The sequence below is a fragment of the Cyprinodon variegatus genome, unplaced genomic scaffold (genome assembly GCF_000732505.1).
Source record: "Cyprinodon variegatus isolate N-32 unplaced genomic scaffold, C_variegatus-1.0 Scaffold79, whole genome shotgun sequence".
In the NCBI taxonomy this organism is placed as follows: Eukaryota; Metazoa; Chordata; class Actinopteri; order Cyprinodontiformes; family Cyprinodontidae; genus Cyprinodon; species Cyprinodon variegatus.
In genome coordinates this window covers 503905-521946 of record NW_015150532.1, presented here as the reverse complement: position 1 = coordinate 521946, position 18042 = coordinate 503905, and the positions used below count along the sequence as shown (strand labels likewise).

Below are 18042 nucleotides of genomic sequence, written 5' to 3'. Positions count from 1 at the left end.
CAGCTTTGCTTTTATGAGAATATTTATCCAAACCAGGAAAACACTTTTAAATCTGTCTTTTTCCAGTCAGCATAGGGACCTGTTCCTTCGCACTTAGTTAAATTAAAAATGGTCCTGTTACCTTGGATATAAAGCGGAAATTAAAACTTTTTATGAACCTTTTTAATTAATTTTAATTTATTACTGATCTCTTTGACATTATACATTTCTACAGTCGATAAAATTAGAGATAAATTTGTTGTTTTTTTTTCTTTCTCGAAATCATTCCAATATAATCATTAAACTTTTTTATTTAAGCATTTTGTTTATAATAGGTTTGATTTGATTTTCCTTCTTTAGGTGCGATGTATTACCACTTTGTCTATTTCTAAAAGCCATTTATTAGTACCAGTACACTGAGTTGTTACCAAGTATACCCATCAGAAAGGTATATTAATATTTCTTAACTTTTTGAGGGTCGGGAAAAGGTGAAATGCAGGTAAATGTACCGCCATAAGGACTCTTCTGATTTGCTGGCTGCGTCAGCGGAAGCGCGCGCACAGGGCGCGCCTCTTACGCAGGTGTGTCGGAGTTTGACGGTGAGTTTGGAGAGATTTGTTTCAGCTACTGAAAGCTGTTCACTGCATTGATGTTTCCAAGTGTTTTCAAACAATAACCTGTTTTCCAGGAGCTCTGGTCGGCGATGAATAAAGCCCACAAGCATGGAAGAGGTAAATCCGAAAGCTGTAAGAAAAAAAATATAGATTTTGGTATCATTTCTGGGATATCAAAACCACAATTAACCTGCCTAATCTACGTAAGAGGATTAGGGCCACTGGAAAAAAAAAAAAAAGTTAACTGATTTTTAAGGGTTTTTTTCAGCATAATATGAGGGGGAAAAAAACTCTGATTCTGACTTTTTTTTCTGAATTCTGACCTTTTTCCCACATTAAACTGAAATATTTAAAAATCTGTTAACTTTTTTTATTCAGTGGCCCTAAGCCTCTTCTGTATTAACCTGTGCTAATTGAGTTTAACTAATACTGAGAATCCCATACAATTATAATAGTTTGGTTACTAATGTTCTAAAACAATAATGGATGCATTTTTCACACACTGTTTGTATTAATGATTCTTTTTAAAGTAGCTAAATATAGTGAGTATATATATATATATATATATATATATATATATATATATATATATAATATAGTTCTCAGTGGCCAAAAATGTCCAACTGAAAATGCAGATCTGATTTAACATTAATCTTTAAGCAAAAATATAAATTTCCTTTATTTTAGTATTGAAATTTATAGTGCTACTATTGTATAGATTTGTCCACATTTCATGTGGTAATATGGGAAGTGTGCTTTTATGTAAAAATTTTTATTTTATAGTTTTTTTTATCATAGGTTAAATGATTATCCTATTTAAAATGGCTTTTTAAAAATCTGGCATTAAGTGTAAGATTTGTTTGTGCTTTTCCTCATTTTAAAATGCAAAATAAACAACAAAATAACAGCAATATTGATGCATCCATGTTGTCACTAATTTCAGAACTCATTTCAAAACTCAATGATAAAATATTTAAATATGGGAAAATGTATAAAATATTTTTTCTACAGATTTTAAGAAACAAAGAAACAAATAAATGTTTATTCAACCTCCAGCTATATTTTTTTGTGTCTGAACATTTAAAACGTCTCTAAAATGTTTTAAATGGGACTAAACTGTTTAAGTGAAAAAACTTCTGTAAGATTTTTATTTTAGCTCGTCAACTTTTGGAGGTTTTCTCTAAAGCTTAAATTCTATGCTGTGGTAACTTAGAATCCTGAATTTTCCAACTTTATGTAAGTAACGTAGAAAATGTCATAAACTACAAATCATAAAGTTTTCACTTAAGAATCATGCTTCTTATCTAGAGCTTATTAACTCTTATTTCTTATTTAAATTTGTTATCTGTAGTTTTAGCTACCCTTTTTTTTTTTCGGGACAGGGAAAATTTTAGTTTCAAACCGCCAACCTTTGCAGTAGCTCAAAGAAGCAACGCTCTCCTCTCTAAACAAAAGGCCAGCTCCTTTGACTTTAGACTCTAGAGAGAGTCTAGACTTTAGTGATCAATAAGAAGCTTTCTTCTAATTGGGGTAGAAGGTACAATGTTTTTTTTTTTGTTTTGTTTTTTTGTCAGACTCTCTTTTAACAACAATTTCTGTTATTATAAAATCCAAAAGTAAATTTTCCTGCATTTCACAAAAAAAAACAAAAAAAAAAAAACATCGAAAAGAGCAGAACTTTTACCTGTTGAAATAACCTACAACTTAAAGGTCTATAAACTGGGAACTTAATCATTAATTTCAAAAACCACAACTATGTTGGTTTTCTGAACTGTCTTAAATAAGTTTTCCTACGGTTAACCCTTAGTTTTTCAATTTTACGGAGCAAAATATATTATCTACACAAAAAAGCAAATTTTTTTGTTTGTTTTTTGTATTTTCACAGTGTGGTAAGTTACAAGTATGGCTTTAATAATTCAACATCAGCCAAACTAGAACAAAATGTCAATAATCTCTTTCCTAACTATTTCCCTTTTTTCCCCCTTTTTTTCTTTTCCTTTTTTTTTTTGAAAGGAAGGTCAAATTAACTTCAAAGCAATAAGGGCAAAATTTCAGGAGGAGGGTTTCTTGGCTCATTCAAAGAACGGTCGACCAGCAGTTGCTGAAAAACCCAAACTCCTTCAACCGCATTTAGGACACTCCAGCTCAGTGGTCAGCGGTACTGCCATGGCTGTGGAAAACCAGACTCCTGAGGTTCCCCGTGTCCTCTCCAGGGATGGGCATTGGTCATCCGGAGGCAGGCGGCCCATTCCCTTTCCACCTCACCCTAGGCCGACATCTCCTTCATCACAGCTTGCAAATGGAGAAAACTCATCGAAGCATTCCTTCAAAGACCGACACATGCCTCCTATGCTCCCCGTCCTCCCTGTTAAAGACCATAAGGTGGATCCACCTGCTGGAAAGGAGCACAAACTGGAATCAGAGACAGAAAGAGGAGTTTTCCCACATGCTAAGATCAAGAAAAAGGGTTTGTTGCTTCCTTTCAAATCAGCCAAGGCATCCAAGCACTCAGCCGATAATGGAGATGAGCCCACATATGATGATTTAAGCTACAGGCCCAGTAGTGCTACCGGTGAATTGTGCACGAAGGAAAAACGGATCACCGAAGAACAGGGTTCCCTCCAAAGTGATCCCTCTGATTACAGTCCTGAATCCGCCGTCACCTCTCCTCCACCAGCAACCTACCCTGACTCTGAAAACAGGATTCTGAGCACACTGGAGAAGGCCAAAAAAAAGCTTTCGAGGCGTCAGATTATGATTCCCTCTAAACCCAAAAGTTTGCCCTCACCTGACTACAGCTGTAGAGGGAAGACCTTCCCTTTGTCTCCAAGGAATCCCGACGGCGTCGGTTCAGATGTCCTCCTAGCTCCACCCGTGTGCCTTCCACACTTTGCCTATATTTCCGCTCGACCTTTCTTCAAAGCAAACAACTCCGCTCGTAGTATGTTATTCATATGAAATATTTCATTCTGATTTTTTAAATTTGATGTGGGTTTTTGAATAACTTGCCATGTATGTTTTTCTTCTTCCAAAGAGCCAACTTTAGAGAAACTTCTTGTAGTGAAAGCCGAACAACTGCCACTGAGGTCTGTTGGAGCTTGTTCCCCCCAGATTCCCTTAAAGAAGCAGCTACCTGAGATGTGGACACTTGGAGCCGCTCCAGTAAAGCCAACCAGACCTCCAACAGTTGATCTGAGCTCTTACCATCCAGGCCAATTTAAAGGTAAAACCTGCTGTATTTGACTTCAGAGCCAGTGTAGTCTTCTTTACCTCACTCTAAGCCTTGTCCTAACCTCTGTGGATCTAAAAAGTCTTCATTTAGCTAAATAAATTTCTTTTAATTTCCCTTTTTTTTTCTAGAAGTATCACCTGTTTGGTGCCAAACACCAAACAAGGAGGAATTCTCTGTGCTGGATGCTCCGGATTTTCCAGACTTTGAGACTTCAGAGTTGGAAACACCAGAGGGCGAACCCGTTGACGTGGCTGCATTAGAAATTGAAGCCTTAAACATAGTTGTTGGTAATCTTACAACACCCCTCAGATTTGAGGTTCCAGATTATGTGGCTCCAGACTGTGCCTCGTCAGTTTGGGAGCCAGTAGAGACCAATAGGAGCAATGTGGACCAAGATCTAAACCTTGGCAGCCCACACATAATACCCCTTGATCCAGCAAGCTTTCCTGAACCAGTAAACCTACCAGAGTTTCCAGAGCTGCCTCTACCAGAGCCCCCGTCCTACAGCGAAGAGGCAGCTGTAGATGCGTATCTCAATTCTGTTGTTGAGAAACTGTCTATCCAAGAAGAACCTGAGCTTGCAGACCATCCAGCATCAGGGTATGAAACTCAAACCCAACCAAGGTACTGTAGGAACCTGGAACAGATGGTTCATGTTCATACGCAGCTGCAGGTTATTATTCACACATCTGGATCGTTTGTTTTCTAGCAAACCTCACCAGAACAGCTACTATGAAACGTGTGATAACCTTTATGAAGATGTTGAGATCAAGAAGCTCCTTGAAAGCCAGATATCGGCGAAACAAAAAAGCAGACTGAAGAGTTAAGTTTGTCTTTTTTTTTTCTTTAACATTAAAAGCTGTGTCAGCATTGGTGTAATTTAATTATCTCCTTTCATCCAGATCCATATGCTAACAGGAACTCAAAGGTAAGCTATCTTGACCTTTTATTAATGTAAAATAATGATGCAATTGGATACATTTGAATTGCATCAGTGAGGTTATTCATACCTTAACGATCTCTATTTTGTATCTAATCAAAACTACATATTTGTGAATAAATAAGAGAGATTGTGTGAAAAACCAACAGAAAGAAGTGGATGTCTGAGAAATGGATTTATTCATTTTGATGGTGTTAAAAGTTTCTCAGGGAGGCTGAAGAATGGACCACACTGCAACATTTTATAATTATCAGATGACTATTTTTAGACACCACAGTTGATCATAAAAAAAAAATGGGGATAGAGCAGTTTTGGTCGTACAGAGTGTTCAAACAAATCCCACCACAGGCACTCAGAACATATACCTATCAGGCAGGAAATCTCACCAAACATCTAGAGATGCATACATCTATGTATGCGATTTCAAAGTTTTTACTGTTTTTGCTGCTGAAGGGTCTGTGTACAGATTAGAGTCCCACAGTAAACGTTACGCAAGAGGTAGAAAATCATTATTTTACTTGTGTATGGGTAAAAAAGTTAATTATCAGGTCAACATTTTAATGAGCAAATTCTTTAAGTATGATGAGATGTTTTTTTTTTTTTTTTTTTTAAGTATGCAGCCTATACTGCATTGAAATCATGGCGCCACAAAGAATAACGAATCTAGGCAATCAATATGTTGCCCTGTTGATCTTCCAACCTCCAGGAAAGAGAAAATCTGGGCAGAAATCTGCTCGATTATCTTTTGTGAATCTCCCTTCCAGTTTAAATCAATTTTAGCTTTAAACAGGCATCACTCACACAACCTGTTATAATGCTGTACAATGTATCTAAAATATATTAGCTTCTTAATTCGGGTGCAATTTTTATATCGCATATGAGGATTTGAACTGCAATAACTGGTGGTTAATATATTCAAAATGTTATGATTTTTTGTTTTCCATGCAAGTGAACTATTTAGCCTGGTGGGCAGAATCTCACAGCAGCAGAGCCTCCATCCAGATATATGACAGAGAGCCTAAATGCTAAAGCTCACAAAGTGGAGGAACGAAAGATGGAAAAGTACAAAACAAGTGTATGGTGCAAATGTGCTATGTATCAATATTACTCCTGTCCCAATAGTCTGTAAAGTAGTTCAGATCTACCTGCCTTGTATTTAGCTCCATCCATCTTCCCATCGTCTCCAACTTTTTCCCCGAAAACGTTCCCTGCTGCATGATCCTAACACTGTTGGATGGATGCTGATGTGTAGTGTCAATTTTAGAATTTTTTCTTATTGCAGCATATTTTTTCAAACATTTGCTGTTTCCCCTTCAAACATGGTGGCGAATTATCAAGGAGATGTCATCTAACGGCTGTTCTTAACCTCTTTCCAGCAAATGTCCGCTTTTTCAAGAGCATGATTACTTGTTTTTCTGCAGAAAGTTCCTCCCTTTTCAGTGCATCTCCATATTTGCTTTTTCATAAACCTGAGACATACCAGCATTGTTTATATTTACTGTTTGTTTGAATGCAACCGTTTTAATTGGAGTTCTATTACATGATTTTTTTTTTCTTTCACACTTTTGTATTGCTTGTGTAAAAGCGTATAAAATTCATAAGTTATGAGTTATGTTGCTCTGATGCCATATATGGAAAATGTTCTGATGGGAATGTTTTCAGGATGTGGGGGCTACATGCATGTTAACTCCTGTGCTCGTTTCCAGAAGGGGGAAGCATGTCTTCACAAACGACCACGGCATCCATGGTATGTGTACGCTTGATTTTTTTTTTTTTTAATTTTTGGGTTCATCTAATCTTATTTATAAGTCGATAGCTTTTTTTTTTAATGTTTCCCAGACATTTTATTCAACACAGGACGTTGGAAAGCGATCTTGAGAACTGCAGCTCGCCCATCCCACCTGTTGTCATGTGTTTTTGTTATTAAAGAGTATGACACTTTTTTTTTTTTTTTAGGCAAAACACGAGCCCCAACACTGCAGATCATAAAGACCAGAGGAAGAGGGAGAAACAGCGACTTGAAAAGGAGAGAAAGGAGCAAAAAGAGAGGGAGAAGAAAGAAAATGAAATGAAAAAAAAGTTCAAAGTAAGGAATACAATTCTGGATAACTTGTTTGAAACCTTTATTTGAATAAAAAAACAAAACAACTTTGAACATCTGGATGAATATAGATTTATTTAAAACTCTAAGCGGTGATATATTTTATTTCCTTGCCGTCTGTGAAGGTGACCGGGCAGGAGGAGGCGATGTACCACGCTAAGGTCACCGGGGCCAGTAAAGTCCGGAAGAACGACCTGCCGGTGAAAAGCGGGGACACGGTCAGCATCATCCGAACCACCAACTGCCCTAAAGGCAAATGGTTGGCCAGGGATTCCAACAACAAGTGTAGGTTAAATCATTTTATTTTTGAATTAATAATCCACTTGCATTATGTGTTGAGGTAATGAGCTTGTGCCATACAGTAGCATAAATATCTTTCCTTCTCTTTGATTTAAGCCAAATTTACCACATTGTCTGTATCTGTTGCCCCCCTCTACATCGTAGACGGTTATATTTCAGTGATGAATGTTGAGCTGAATATCAAGGACATGCTGGAACTCGGCAAAAAGGCTCAAGCAGCTGGACGAGGAGCCTATGTGGAGCCCGACACCATCAGCATCGGAAGCAGGTACTTCAAAAAAAAGATTAATAGTATCAAAACTCCATATGTGAAATAAGCCATGACATTTTTGGTTTCTGTTTTCCAGATCCTCCAACCCCCCTCTTCTGACAAGCAGCTGTAAGTGTCCAAAGCCTCTGTGTGAGTCCTTTTCAACCTGTCTGTTACATTTCAATCATTCACTTGGTAAAAAACACGGAATGGTCCAGAAAATGTTTGCACTTGTTGATGGACAAAGCATCAAGTCAGTCGCTCGCCATCTGCTTTAAAGCTGTGTTATTTTACTGCTGAGGAGGAATTCGGTGCAAGCTAAGGCTGCTAAACATCTCTCATCAGCAGACATGCTGACTTTAATCACTGCAGTTTGTTTTTCTGCAGTCACAGATGACAGCGAGGAGTGGGCCTGTGAGGATGAAGTTCTTTCAGCATCCTATGAAAGCCAGTAAGATATTTATTGTTGCTAGTCAGCCCCATAAAACCCTTTGTGATGTCCTATAGTCAAATTTTTGTTTTCCTTTTGTCTTTCATGTGCAAATAGTCGTTTCTCCACTTTTTTACTGTAGGATTGCTCAGCAGACAGTTTCGGAGCCAGAAATATGTAAGTATATGGTTATTCTAATGAAGTACTAAATCCAGTCCTCCTATTTGAAGGAAAGGATAGACTCTCTGTTATGTTTGAACATTCAGTTGAAGTGATTGTGCTTGAATCCAGAGGCTGCGTCCTCTGAAGGCCAGATTAGTCAGCTGATACGACATAGTGCGGTGGCGGGGCCTGTTGGGATGCAAAGACTGCTTCGTTTGTGGCCGACAAATGCAACCTTCTTTTTGTCTAGATAAAAAGGAGAGGACCGCTGTATCCTCCGAAGTCTTGGGTGTTTTCTGTTTATGTATTAGATCATAAAAAGTAACGTCACTTTGCCTAGTAACTAGGCGCTTTGATTGTGCAGTAATGGAGTTACTAATTCAGTTATTTTTGGGAGAAATTACTATAACTAGTGACTTTTTTTTTTAAGTAACCTTTCCAACACTGCCTCTAACCTAGTTTTTTAAGCCACACGTACACTGTATGATTTTTTTTATTTATTTTTTTGCCCTTTTCGGGCCGATTCTTCAGTCGTGTGAAAATGTTTTGATCAGGCCGTCAGCCTGATCGTGCGTCATGTAGTGTACGGGGGTAAAGAGGGCCGATCAGCCTCTCATGACGCACCTCCTGATTAGGAATCGTAAGGTCGGGAGAAAATCAAACGTTTGAAATTCAGTCGGCCGTCGTAAGGTCACATCAGAGCTTCGGGCCTCACAGGTTGACAACAGGCATCGTTAGCTGTGAACATTAAAACCCTGTGGTTTTGTTTTACATTTTGAGTGGTATCTGTGTGCAACGATTGAAAAAATCGTATATTGTATGCCCGGCTTTATGCAGTAATTATGTTGACTTTTATCCTGACAAAGGTATCTTTGCTTCTGTTAAAACATTAGAATTTATACCTTAGAGCATTGTACCATGGTTGGGAAAAACTGTCCAACATTCATTACATTTAACAACCTAGGTATTTTTAGGGTTTAACGAGTTTAACAAGTATGATTATTTCTAATGATTAGTTTAAACTCACCTTTTTGCTTGAGTCCTGCTAGCTTTGGATGGCTCACCTCTTTCCTCTGTCTCATACATGTCTCCTTTGTGTTGTGACTTTATCAGCATGCGTTCATGTGGAAGGACAGCATACCCTCAGTGACAGTAACCTGGAAGACCAGCACACACAGTAAGTCCCAAATACACCCTGCAACAGCTGAGAAAGCAAAGCTTTTTATGCAACTTACGGGTTAACAGTTAAGGCTTTAGAGAAGGGATCCATCCATATAAACTCACTGGTCCTTATATGGTCATGTTGACGCTGGTCTCTATCTCCAGCCCTGTGACTGCTGAAGACAGGCACCAACAGGAAACCACAATTTAGGGAGAGCAGATATATTAACAGTCATGTTTTTGGAAAGAAGAAACTGGAGTACCCAGTGAGAACCCACACATGTGTGCGGAGAACATGCAAACTCTATGGGGGAAGAACAAAGGTCTGGATTTGAACCCAGGACCACCTTCCTGAAAGGAAACAGTGCCTTAAAAAGTAAATATACCTCTATGTTGATTGTATTACAACTTAAAGTTTAGTGTTCTGTACTATTTATGTAAAATGCAAAGAAAAAGTAGACAATAATTGTGAAGTGGAAGAACAATGAAACACCGTTCTTATTTTTAATTATTTTTATCAAGAGTTAGGGTATTGGCATGTATCCTAATGCCTCTATACTCTGACACTCCTAGAACATTTCCACAGGCTTCAAACATTAGCTAATTAGTCAAAGCAGAACCTCTGTTATACAGAAGTTATGTGAAGAACATCAGAGGCCAAACGGCAGAGTGAAGCCATGGAAACAGCAGTTTAAGGAGCAGCTGCAGATATCCATAGATTAGGTAGGAGAATCTACTGAGAGGACAATCACTAGTCATGCACACCACTAATCTGGCCTTTGTGGAACAGTGGCAAGGGCAAAATAAGGATAAAGATGGCCACAGGCTATGTTGGGGACAAAGGAAACATGGGGAAGAAGGTGTCCTGATTAGAAGAGGTTAAAAATATATTAGTGGCATTGATACTAAAGCTGGTTGTGGCAGCACAGTCCTGTAGGACATAAGAGTTGAATCTAAATTTAAATACTTGACAGGACTTACGAAGTGAAGTCCCAGACTCTCTGTCCAGTCTGGGTGAAATTGAAATGAAATGGAATTTCTACTTTTGGTCAAACTGAGAAGGAAAAATACTGTAAATTACATAGAAAATTAAACCCATCAGCAACTGTATGAAGTGATGTTTTTTTAATTATTATTTTTGCAAGCAAAGAACGAGTTCTGTAAATTGAAATTTGGAAAAAAAATGCCATTCAGCAATGAAACTTAGAAAAACTTCTTATTCACACTCAGAACTTCTTAAATTCTCTTCAAATCAGGCACAATAAAGATGCTCAATGACCAAACAACACTGTTACCAACATCCATGGAAACCAATAGAAATGTTTTCACTCCTCGCTCCAGAGGAAAACCCACCACTCGAAGTGAAGAGGATGTGATCTATGAAACGAAATTTGAAGAAAAAATGAGTTTGAAATATTTTGATACGAAAGCATTTTGGAAAAAACTATAACATAGAAAAAAATCTGAAAAGTGTAAAAATTAAGAATAAAAAAAAATGAAAAAGTAAAATAATTTGAAAAATAAAATCTGAGATAACAGCACTTACTTAAAACATTTTTTTTTTTTTTCGATTTTTATCTCGGGTTAGTTTTTTTTTTTCTTAAAATTTACAAATTATTTTCTTTGTTTTCAACAATAAGGGAAAAAATCACTCCATACAACATATAGTTAATTCTTAAAAAAACAATTGAACATGGTTCAAAAGATGATGTCTAGAATGCTGGGAGATTAGTTTTCTAATAATTGAAATGTTAACTCTAGAAAATAAACATAAATATACCATAGAAACATCTCACTTAAGAAATGTATTAAAAATAAACAATTGCAAATTCTCCCAGGTGTGGTTTGTGGGGTTCATGATCTTCATCCTCAGACGCTGTAGAAAGGAGATAGGTGGTGGGTTTGGAACTAGCAGCATATCTTCTCTTCACTGTTTGCAGATGATTTGGTTCTAAAAGCATCTTCAGACCTTGACGTTTGATTTGTGATGGGGCGGTTTGCAGCAGAGTGTAAAAAGGCAATTGGAAAGTATTAGTCAGCTCCTCCAAGTCTGAGGCCCTGATTTTCAATTGGAAAAAGGGAGTGGCTCCCTCCAGGCTGGGCTCACCCCCTTACCTCAAGTGGAGGAGTAAGAATTATCTTGGTGGTATGTCATTCTTAAGCGATGATAGGATGGAGTTTAAGATTGATGGACTGACTGGAGCCTCATCTGCTGTGAAGTGGGCAACAAGTGTTCCAACCCTAACCCCAAATCCTGGATCTGAACCAGAAAAGCTGATAAAGGATGCATTTCATCTGAAATCAGTTTTGTCTTGGTGAAAAATCGACAATTGAAACCCACAAACTCAAAGGAGATACATTGAACACCTCGACATTAGCTGAAACAAAGAATCTGCACCTGAATTTTCCTTAAAGAAACTGCTGTTGGAAAAACAAAAAATAAATGAAATGTTGGATCTTTCTTTTAACATATTACAATTAAATTTAAAATACAAATATTCTAGTTTCAAAAATTAAAGGAACAAATTTTAAAATGGTTTTTTTTTTTGTTTTTGTTTAGATCACAATCAAATGAAATTATATTTAAAAACACATATAAACAAAGTGCTGTTTGTTCACGTTTCTGGACCAGAGCTGGCTACTGGTGGTACCTTTGTGCCATGGGGGAGAGATATGATATGTTTGGGGCTCTGCTCAAAGAAGATTTAAGACAAAATTTTAAACCTTTGGCTGTAGACATTTCTGGAAAAACAAGGCCCATTATCCATATTCTCAGCATAGTTATCAAAAGGCACGTGGGGGGGGGACATGAGGATACAATATAAAACAAAAGGCCTGCAGTTTCTTATGGACTTATGTTTTTATTGCCAATATCATTCTGATTCCTTCTCCTGACAGGATTTCTTAATGTTTCTGTCTTCTACTAATCTCATGTCCGCCAAATCAAGTTTTTGCATAATTACAGATTCCTCTCTGTATCTAGACACTTTAGCATTATCAAGTATTTAAAAGGCGGCCGATCAATAAAACCTTTCATGAACAAAGAGCACACTTCAGTTACACTGATTGTTTTGCAGCTTTAGGCAATTTGCTCACTTTAAATTTATATTTCCCTCTACACCCAAAATGAGAAATGCTTTGCATTCGATTTTAAATTTAGTATTTTTAAAACAAACCCCAAATGGGGACTTCGCTTGTTTGTTTCTAACAGAAAAATCAAAGAACCAATAGATAAACAGTGCCTTAAAGTCGTAGGGAAGCGGCTGTTCCAACCGTTGCATTTCCGAATTCTCCCGAGTGGTGCACGGCTTTACACAAGTGAATGTGATTGGTCTTTTATCAAGGGGGTGGGATTGTTGTGGCGGAAGGTTCGAAAGCCTTATTGGTTGTGGCTGATTTGTCGGAAGCACCTTACTAACCAGTTAGCAACTTAGTGCTAGTAGGTTCCCAATGGGAAATTCCATTGGGACAAAGTAGCACTAAATTGGTGAATTAGAAAGGACACTGTCAAGGAACACTATGGACAGTGGAAACATGCAAGAGGAGGAGAGTTCTGTGTCGGAGGTCGTGGATGAGTCTCCTCCATCATACATTTTTTATTTAGAGTAGGAAAGTGGGGACGAATTTGTTGTGGAAGAGGACGCCAGGGCGGCAGAAGCTTGGTTTGGTGTCGAAGGCTTACAACTCTACATGTTTGAGCCCTTGCCTCGCAACGCTGCCAGTTCTGTTAGCTCTACACCTGCAGAAGACACAGACGTCCATCCCCGTAAACAGTGGGAAGAAATTCAGTCGTAAAGCAGATGATTCTTATTTCAACCGTTGCGTATATTAGCTGCGACATATGAATGAAGATGCTATGACTGAAAAAAATGTGATTGACAGATGACCGTTGATATATGATTGGCCGAATTTAGGTGTACAAGCTGATGTATAACTAACTGGCCTGCATAAATAACAAAAAAAATAAACAGATTTTAAGATAGGAGTTTTTTTTTTTTTTAAATAGAAATGTTCTAACTTTTGGTACAATATGGTCTGAAAAGTTATGGAGAGGATCCAGTGCACACATTTGTTCCTCCCGTCCAGCAGGTCAAAAAGATACAACTCAGAACTGTGTCCCTGCTTTTTACAGGACTGGACAAGAAGCTCTGCAGAAACTGGCCTTGCTGTTTCAACAAAGCAATGATGAGTTTGGTGACGGAGGAGCAGCTTCTATCAAGTACAGTTCCTCTTACACAGCTCTGCCAACAGTACGCAGTGTCTCCTTCTGCTGTTAACGTTTGCTTCTTCTCTCTGTGTCTTGTTTAAAGTTCGGACACGTCAAGTAAGTTGACAGTTTAATGTTGACCCTGACTCTGTTGACGTCACAGCCTCTCTCTCTCTCACTGATAATGGGGAAGCTAAAAGAAGGGCACTCACAGATCACCTTGGGGGCCTCTGCAGTCTAAACACCACTCGGTGACTTCTGGCGTAATGGAAAACAAACTGGCGTATTTATCTCCAGTAACTCGGAGACAAGCCGGTTTTGCATATTTTCCAGACAGCAGTTCAAAGTTGATGTGACGTGTATCTGCTTGTCTTTATCTAGGCTTGTTGTGTGCGGTTGAGGAGCCTCCGTACCCGTAAGTCTTGTTTCCGTCTAATCAGAGGGAGAAGCTGGGCTCTCTTTGATCACTGTTTGTGCTAGCCGAGCAGAGAAGCCTACTCGCTGTACTTAAAGCATCCTTCATCCAAGCTAATGCATCCTGTTTGGGGTTTTTTTTCTGTTGCAGCGAACAGCAGATTGACTTCACAGAGGTGGAGTTCCTCCCTCCTCCTCCTCTGTACGCCGACACCACCTGATCTACGGGAGCTGCAGGACGGCCTTTCCATAATTAACATTAAATGAACTTTGGTATCTCTTTGATTTAACTTTGCCAGAATTGCAATTTTCACCAGAGGTTTTCACTCACTTTCCATCACTTTTTAATTTTCTTTAGATTCAATAAACTGATGATAAACACAGTTATTGCACAGGAGTGGGTAGAAATAAACAGTTTTTTTATGTATGTATTTATTTTTTGCAGCTGCTTCAAGTGTTAAAGGTTTGAGATTTTTCTTTCAGTTTCTGTTTCCTTGTTACATCAAATAAAGACATTCTTTCTCATTTGGAAACTGTTTTTTTTTTATGGGAAAAACGTGCTTTCTCTTTCGTTTCATTAATTCAAAGTAGGAGTAAGTATTCAGTCCTCCTCTGGAACTTCAAAAACACAAAGGCTGTCTTAACCCTCTGGCTGACTAAACTCTGTGAAATCCCCTCATGATGATGCTGTGTTTTCTCTAGCCAGGGACAGAGATAGATTGGGGGGCAATCTATGGCCACCCCTACCATTTATTTCTCTCTAATACAGATGGTGGCAACAGTAATACTCTCAAGTGGGATATTAAAAAAAAATTTTTTTTCGTATATTAAGAATGACTTGACAACAAAAACAATGTGGCTTATTATGCACATCAATATACTAACATTAAAGAGAAGTACAGAATATAAGCAGAAATACATTTGGTTTTTTATGGAGTAAAGAGAAAATGAAGTGTTTTGGAATTCATCTAGGAGTCTTCAGTGAAATAACTATTTTACGCAGATATTAGTAATCTTAAATATTGATTTTATGCAGAATGGTTACTGATAAAAGTAGGTAAGTAATGACATGGAAAAAGCTCAAACCTGTGTCAAGTAAAGTACAAATACTTCGTTACTGTACTTAAGTACACTTTTTAGGTATCTATACTTTACTCCATTACTTATTTTTCTTCCCACTTCTGACTTCTACTCATTACATTTTCACACAAGTATCTCTACTTTCTATTCCTTAAATTTTAAAACAAACGTTACTCATTACTCTTGGCTTCAGTTTAATGTTTACAAGTATTTATTTGCCGTCATGTGCGCCATCCACATCTAGTTAAAACTAGTGTAATTGGATGAGTCATGGAACACAAACAGTCATCGGTTAGATATTCCTCAAATTTATGACGCCAAAGGAAATAATCAGAAGCAAGCAGGTGTTCTTTAAACTGCAAACGTGAATTGTCTATGCCATGCTGTAACGTTGGATTCAGAGAAAGATGCTGAAAGGTCGGACACAGGTCAATCGGGAGATGGAGACCAACAAGACCTCCCTCTACCTTGGCCCTACCTCAAAGAATTTTTCAAAGTACTCAAAAAAATTGAGCTTTCAATTCACATAGTGGCATCTGGCTGTTTTTTTTTTTTCTTAATTACTTTTTACTTTTATACTTTAAGTAGTTTTTGGAGCACATACTTTTTCACTTTTACTTGAGTAAAGAGGTCAAGTTGANTTCAAAAACACAAAGGCTGTCTTAACCCTCTGGCTGACTAAACTCTGTGAAATCCCCTCATGATGATGCTGTGTTTTCTCTAGCCAGGGACAGAGCTAGATTGGGGGGCAGGGGGTGGCCATGGCCACCATCTAATAAAGATGGTGGCAACAGTAATACTCTCAAGTGGAATATTCAAAACATTTTAATTTTTCGTATATTAAGAATGACTTGACAACAAAAACAATGTGGCTTATTATGCACATCAATATACCAACATTAAGGAGAAGTACAGAATTCAAGCAGAAATAGATTTAGTGTTTTATGGAGTAAAGAGAAAAGTGTCTCTGGAAGTCATCTAGGAGTCTTCACTGAAATAACTTTTTATGTAGATATTGGTAATCTTGAACACTAATTTTATGCAAAATGGTTACTGACAGGTAGGTAGGTTACTGATAAAAGTAGGTAAGTAATGGCAATGGAAAAGATGTTCGCCCAAAGCTCAAACCTAAAAAAGAATTTTATCCACTATACCTTTTATCTAGAAAGCACGGATGTTTTAATATATTTGCCTATTTGTTAGCAAAGGCTGTGGGAAAGTATAGTTTGTCTTTATCTAGAAAAAATGTTAATTTTCCTTTTGGAACAGCATAGATTGACTGTGAGGTTTTGGTGCCTATCTACTTTCGGCCACCCCTCAGCAGAGGTGTCAAGTAACGAAGTAGAAATACTTCATTACTGTACTTAAGTACACTTTTTAGGTATCCATACTTTACTCCATTACTTATTTTTTTTCCTACTTCTGACTTCTACTCATTACATTTTCACACAAGTATCTCTACTTTCTATTCCTTACATTAAAAAAAAAAATGTTACTCGTTACTCTTGGCTTCGGTTTAATGTTTATAAATATTTATTTGACGTAATGTGCGCCATCAAATGCAGATCATTACGGCCATCCACATCTAGTGAAAACTGAGTCATATAACGCAAACATTCATCGGTTAGCTATTCCTCAAAGGAAATAATCAGAAGCAAGCAGGTGTTCTTTAAACTGCAAACGTGAATTGTCTATGCCTTGCTACAATGTTGGATTCAGAAAAAGTTGCTGAAAGGTCGGACACAGGTCAATCGGGAGATGGAGACCAACAAGACCTCCCTCAATCCTTGGCCCTACCTCAAAGAATTTTTCAAAGTACTCAAAAAATTGAGCTTTCAATTCACATAGTGGCATCTGGCTGTTTTTTTTTTCTTAATTACTTTTTACTTTTATACTTTAAGTAGTTTTTGGAGCACATACTTTTTCACTTTTACTTGAGTAAAGAGGTCAAGTTGATACTTCAACTGTTACCATAGTGTTTTTAAACTGCAGTATCTAAACTACTACTTAAAGGAATAGTACACCCAAAACATGATTAGCCTTCATTTTCTACTCACCCCCATTGCTGAACAACACTCTGGAGTACTTTTTTGATATCTCAAATGCATCTGGAGATCTGGGAGGCTTCTTGCTGTCTGCTGACATTCAAATAATGGAGGTCTATGGCGCCCGAGGCAGAAAGGTCCATAAAAGTCCACAAAAAACGTTTCAATATTCCTCCATACTGCTCGTCCAATGTATTCCAAGTGTCCTGAGTGGGTAGCATCCAGAATTTACTCGAAACGAAGTCATTTAGAATGTTTTAGAGCATAAACAGTAGTGTATAGGATTTCCTAAAAGCGCGTTCACGAGTCTACGGAAACCGCGGCAGACCAAACCAGATGAAAGTGCGCATTCAGCGTCTGCTCTGCCGATAATGCAAGCGTAGAAGAAGAAATTTGCTGTTTGCCTGTGCAAAGAAAGAAACAACGAAAGAAAAATGTCTGAGGACTTCAGTGTTGAGGAAGAGCATGAGTTCTTTGCCGAGCTGAATGCGCACTTTCGTCTTGTTTGGTCTGCCGCGGTTTCCGTAGGCTCGTGAACGCGCTTTTAGGAAATCCTATACACTACTGTTTATGCTCTAAAAACATTCTAAATGACTTCGTTTCGAGTAAATTATGGACGCTACCCACTCAGGACACTTGGAATACATTGGACGAGCAGTATGAGGAATATTGACACGTTTTTTGTGGACTTTTATGGACCTTTTCGGTCTCGGGCACCGTAGTCCTCCATTATTTGAATGTCAGCAGACAGCAAGAAGCCTCCCAGATCTCCAAATGCATTTGAGATATCAAAAAAGTACTCCAGAGTGTTGTTCAGCATGGGGGTGAGTAGAAAATGAAGGCTAATCATGTTTTGAGTGTACTATTCCTTTAAGTAGCAAATGTGTGGACTTTTGACACCACTACCCCTCAGTACATTGGTTATTGCCTGGCCACCCTCATACATTTTTTATGGCTACGCCTCTGTCTCCAGCATCCGTTTGCTGGTCTGATGGTGTGGGAATGATCCCGCGTGGGGGAATGTTCATATGGTATTAATTGGCGGGGGGAAAGAGGAGGGGGAGGAGCTGGAGGCGCGGCTTTTGTAGGAGGCTGTCAGTCTTAAGGAGCAGAAAGGATGATGAGAA

The 18042-nt window shown here is 38.1% G+C and overlaps 1 protein-coding gene across 1 annotated transcript; it reads left to right on the top strand.

Annotated features, from left to right (window-relative positions):
- Positions 1 to 661: 661 nt before the first annotated feature.
- Positions 662 to 14246, top strand: LOC107083613. The gene is made up of 14 exons (XM_015372976.1): positions 662 to 710; positions 2607 to 3534; positions 3628 to 3816; positions 3954 to 4449; positions 6722 to 6851; positions 6992 to 7151; positions 7311 to 7434; positions 7514 to 7566; positions 7804 to 7867; positions 7989 to 8023; positions 9122 to 9185; positions 13302 to 13419; positions 13758 to 13791; positions 13942 to 14246. Exons 1-14 carry the CDS (start codon positions 702 to 704, stop codon positions 14055 to 14057), a joined length of 2520 nt encoding a protein of 839 aa, XP_015228462.1. The 5' UTR covers positions 662 to 701; the 3' UTR covers positions 14058 to 14246.
- The last annotated feature ends 3796 nt before the right edge of the window (positions 14247 to 18042 follow it).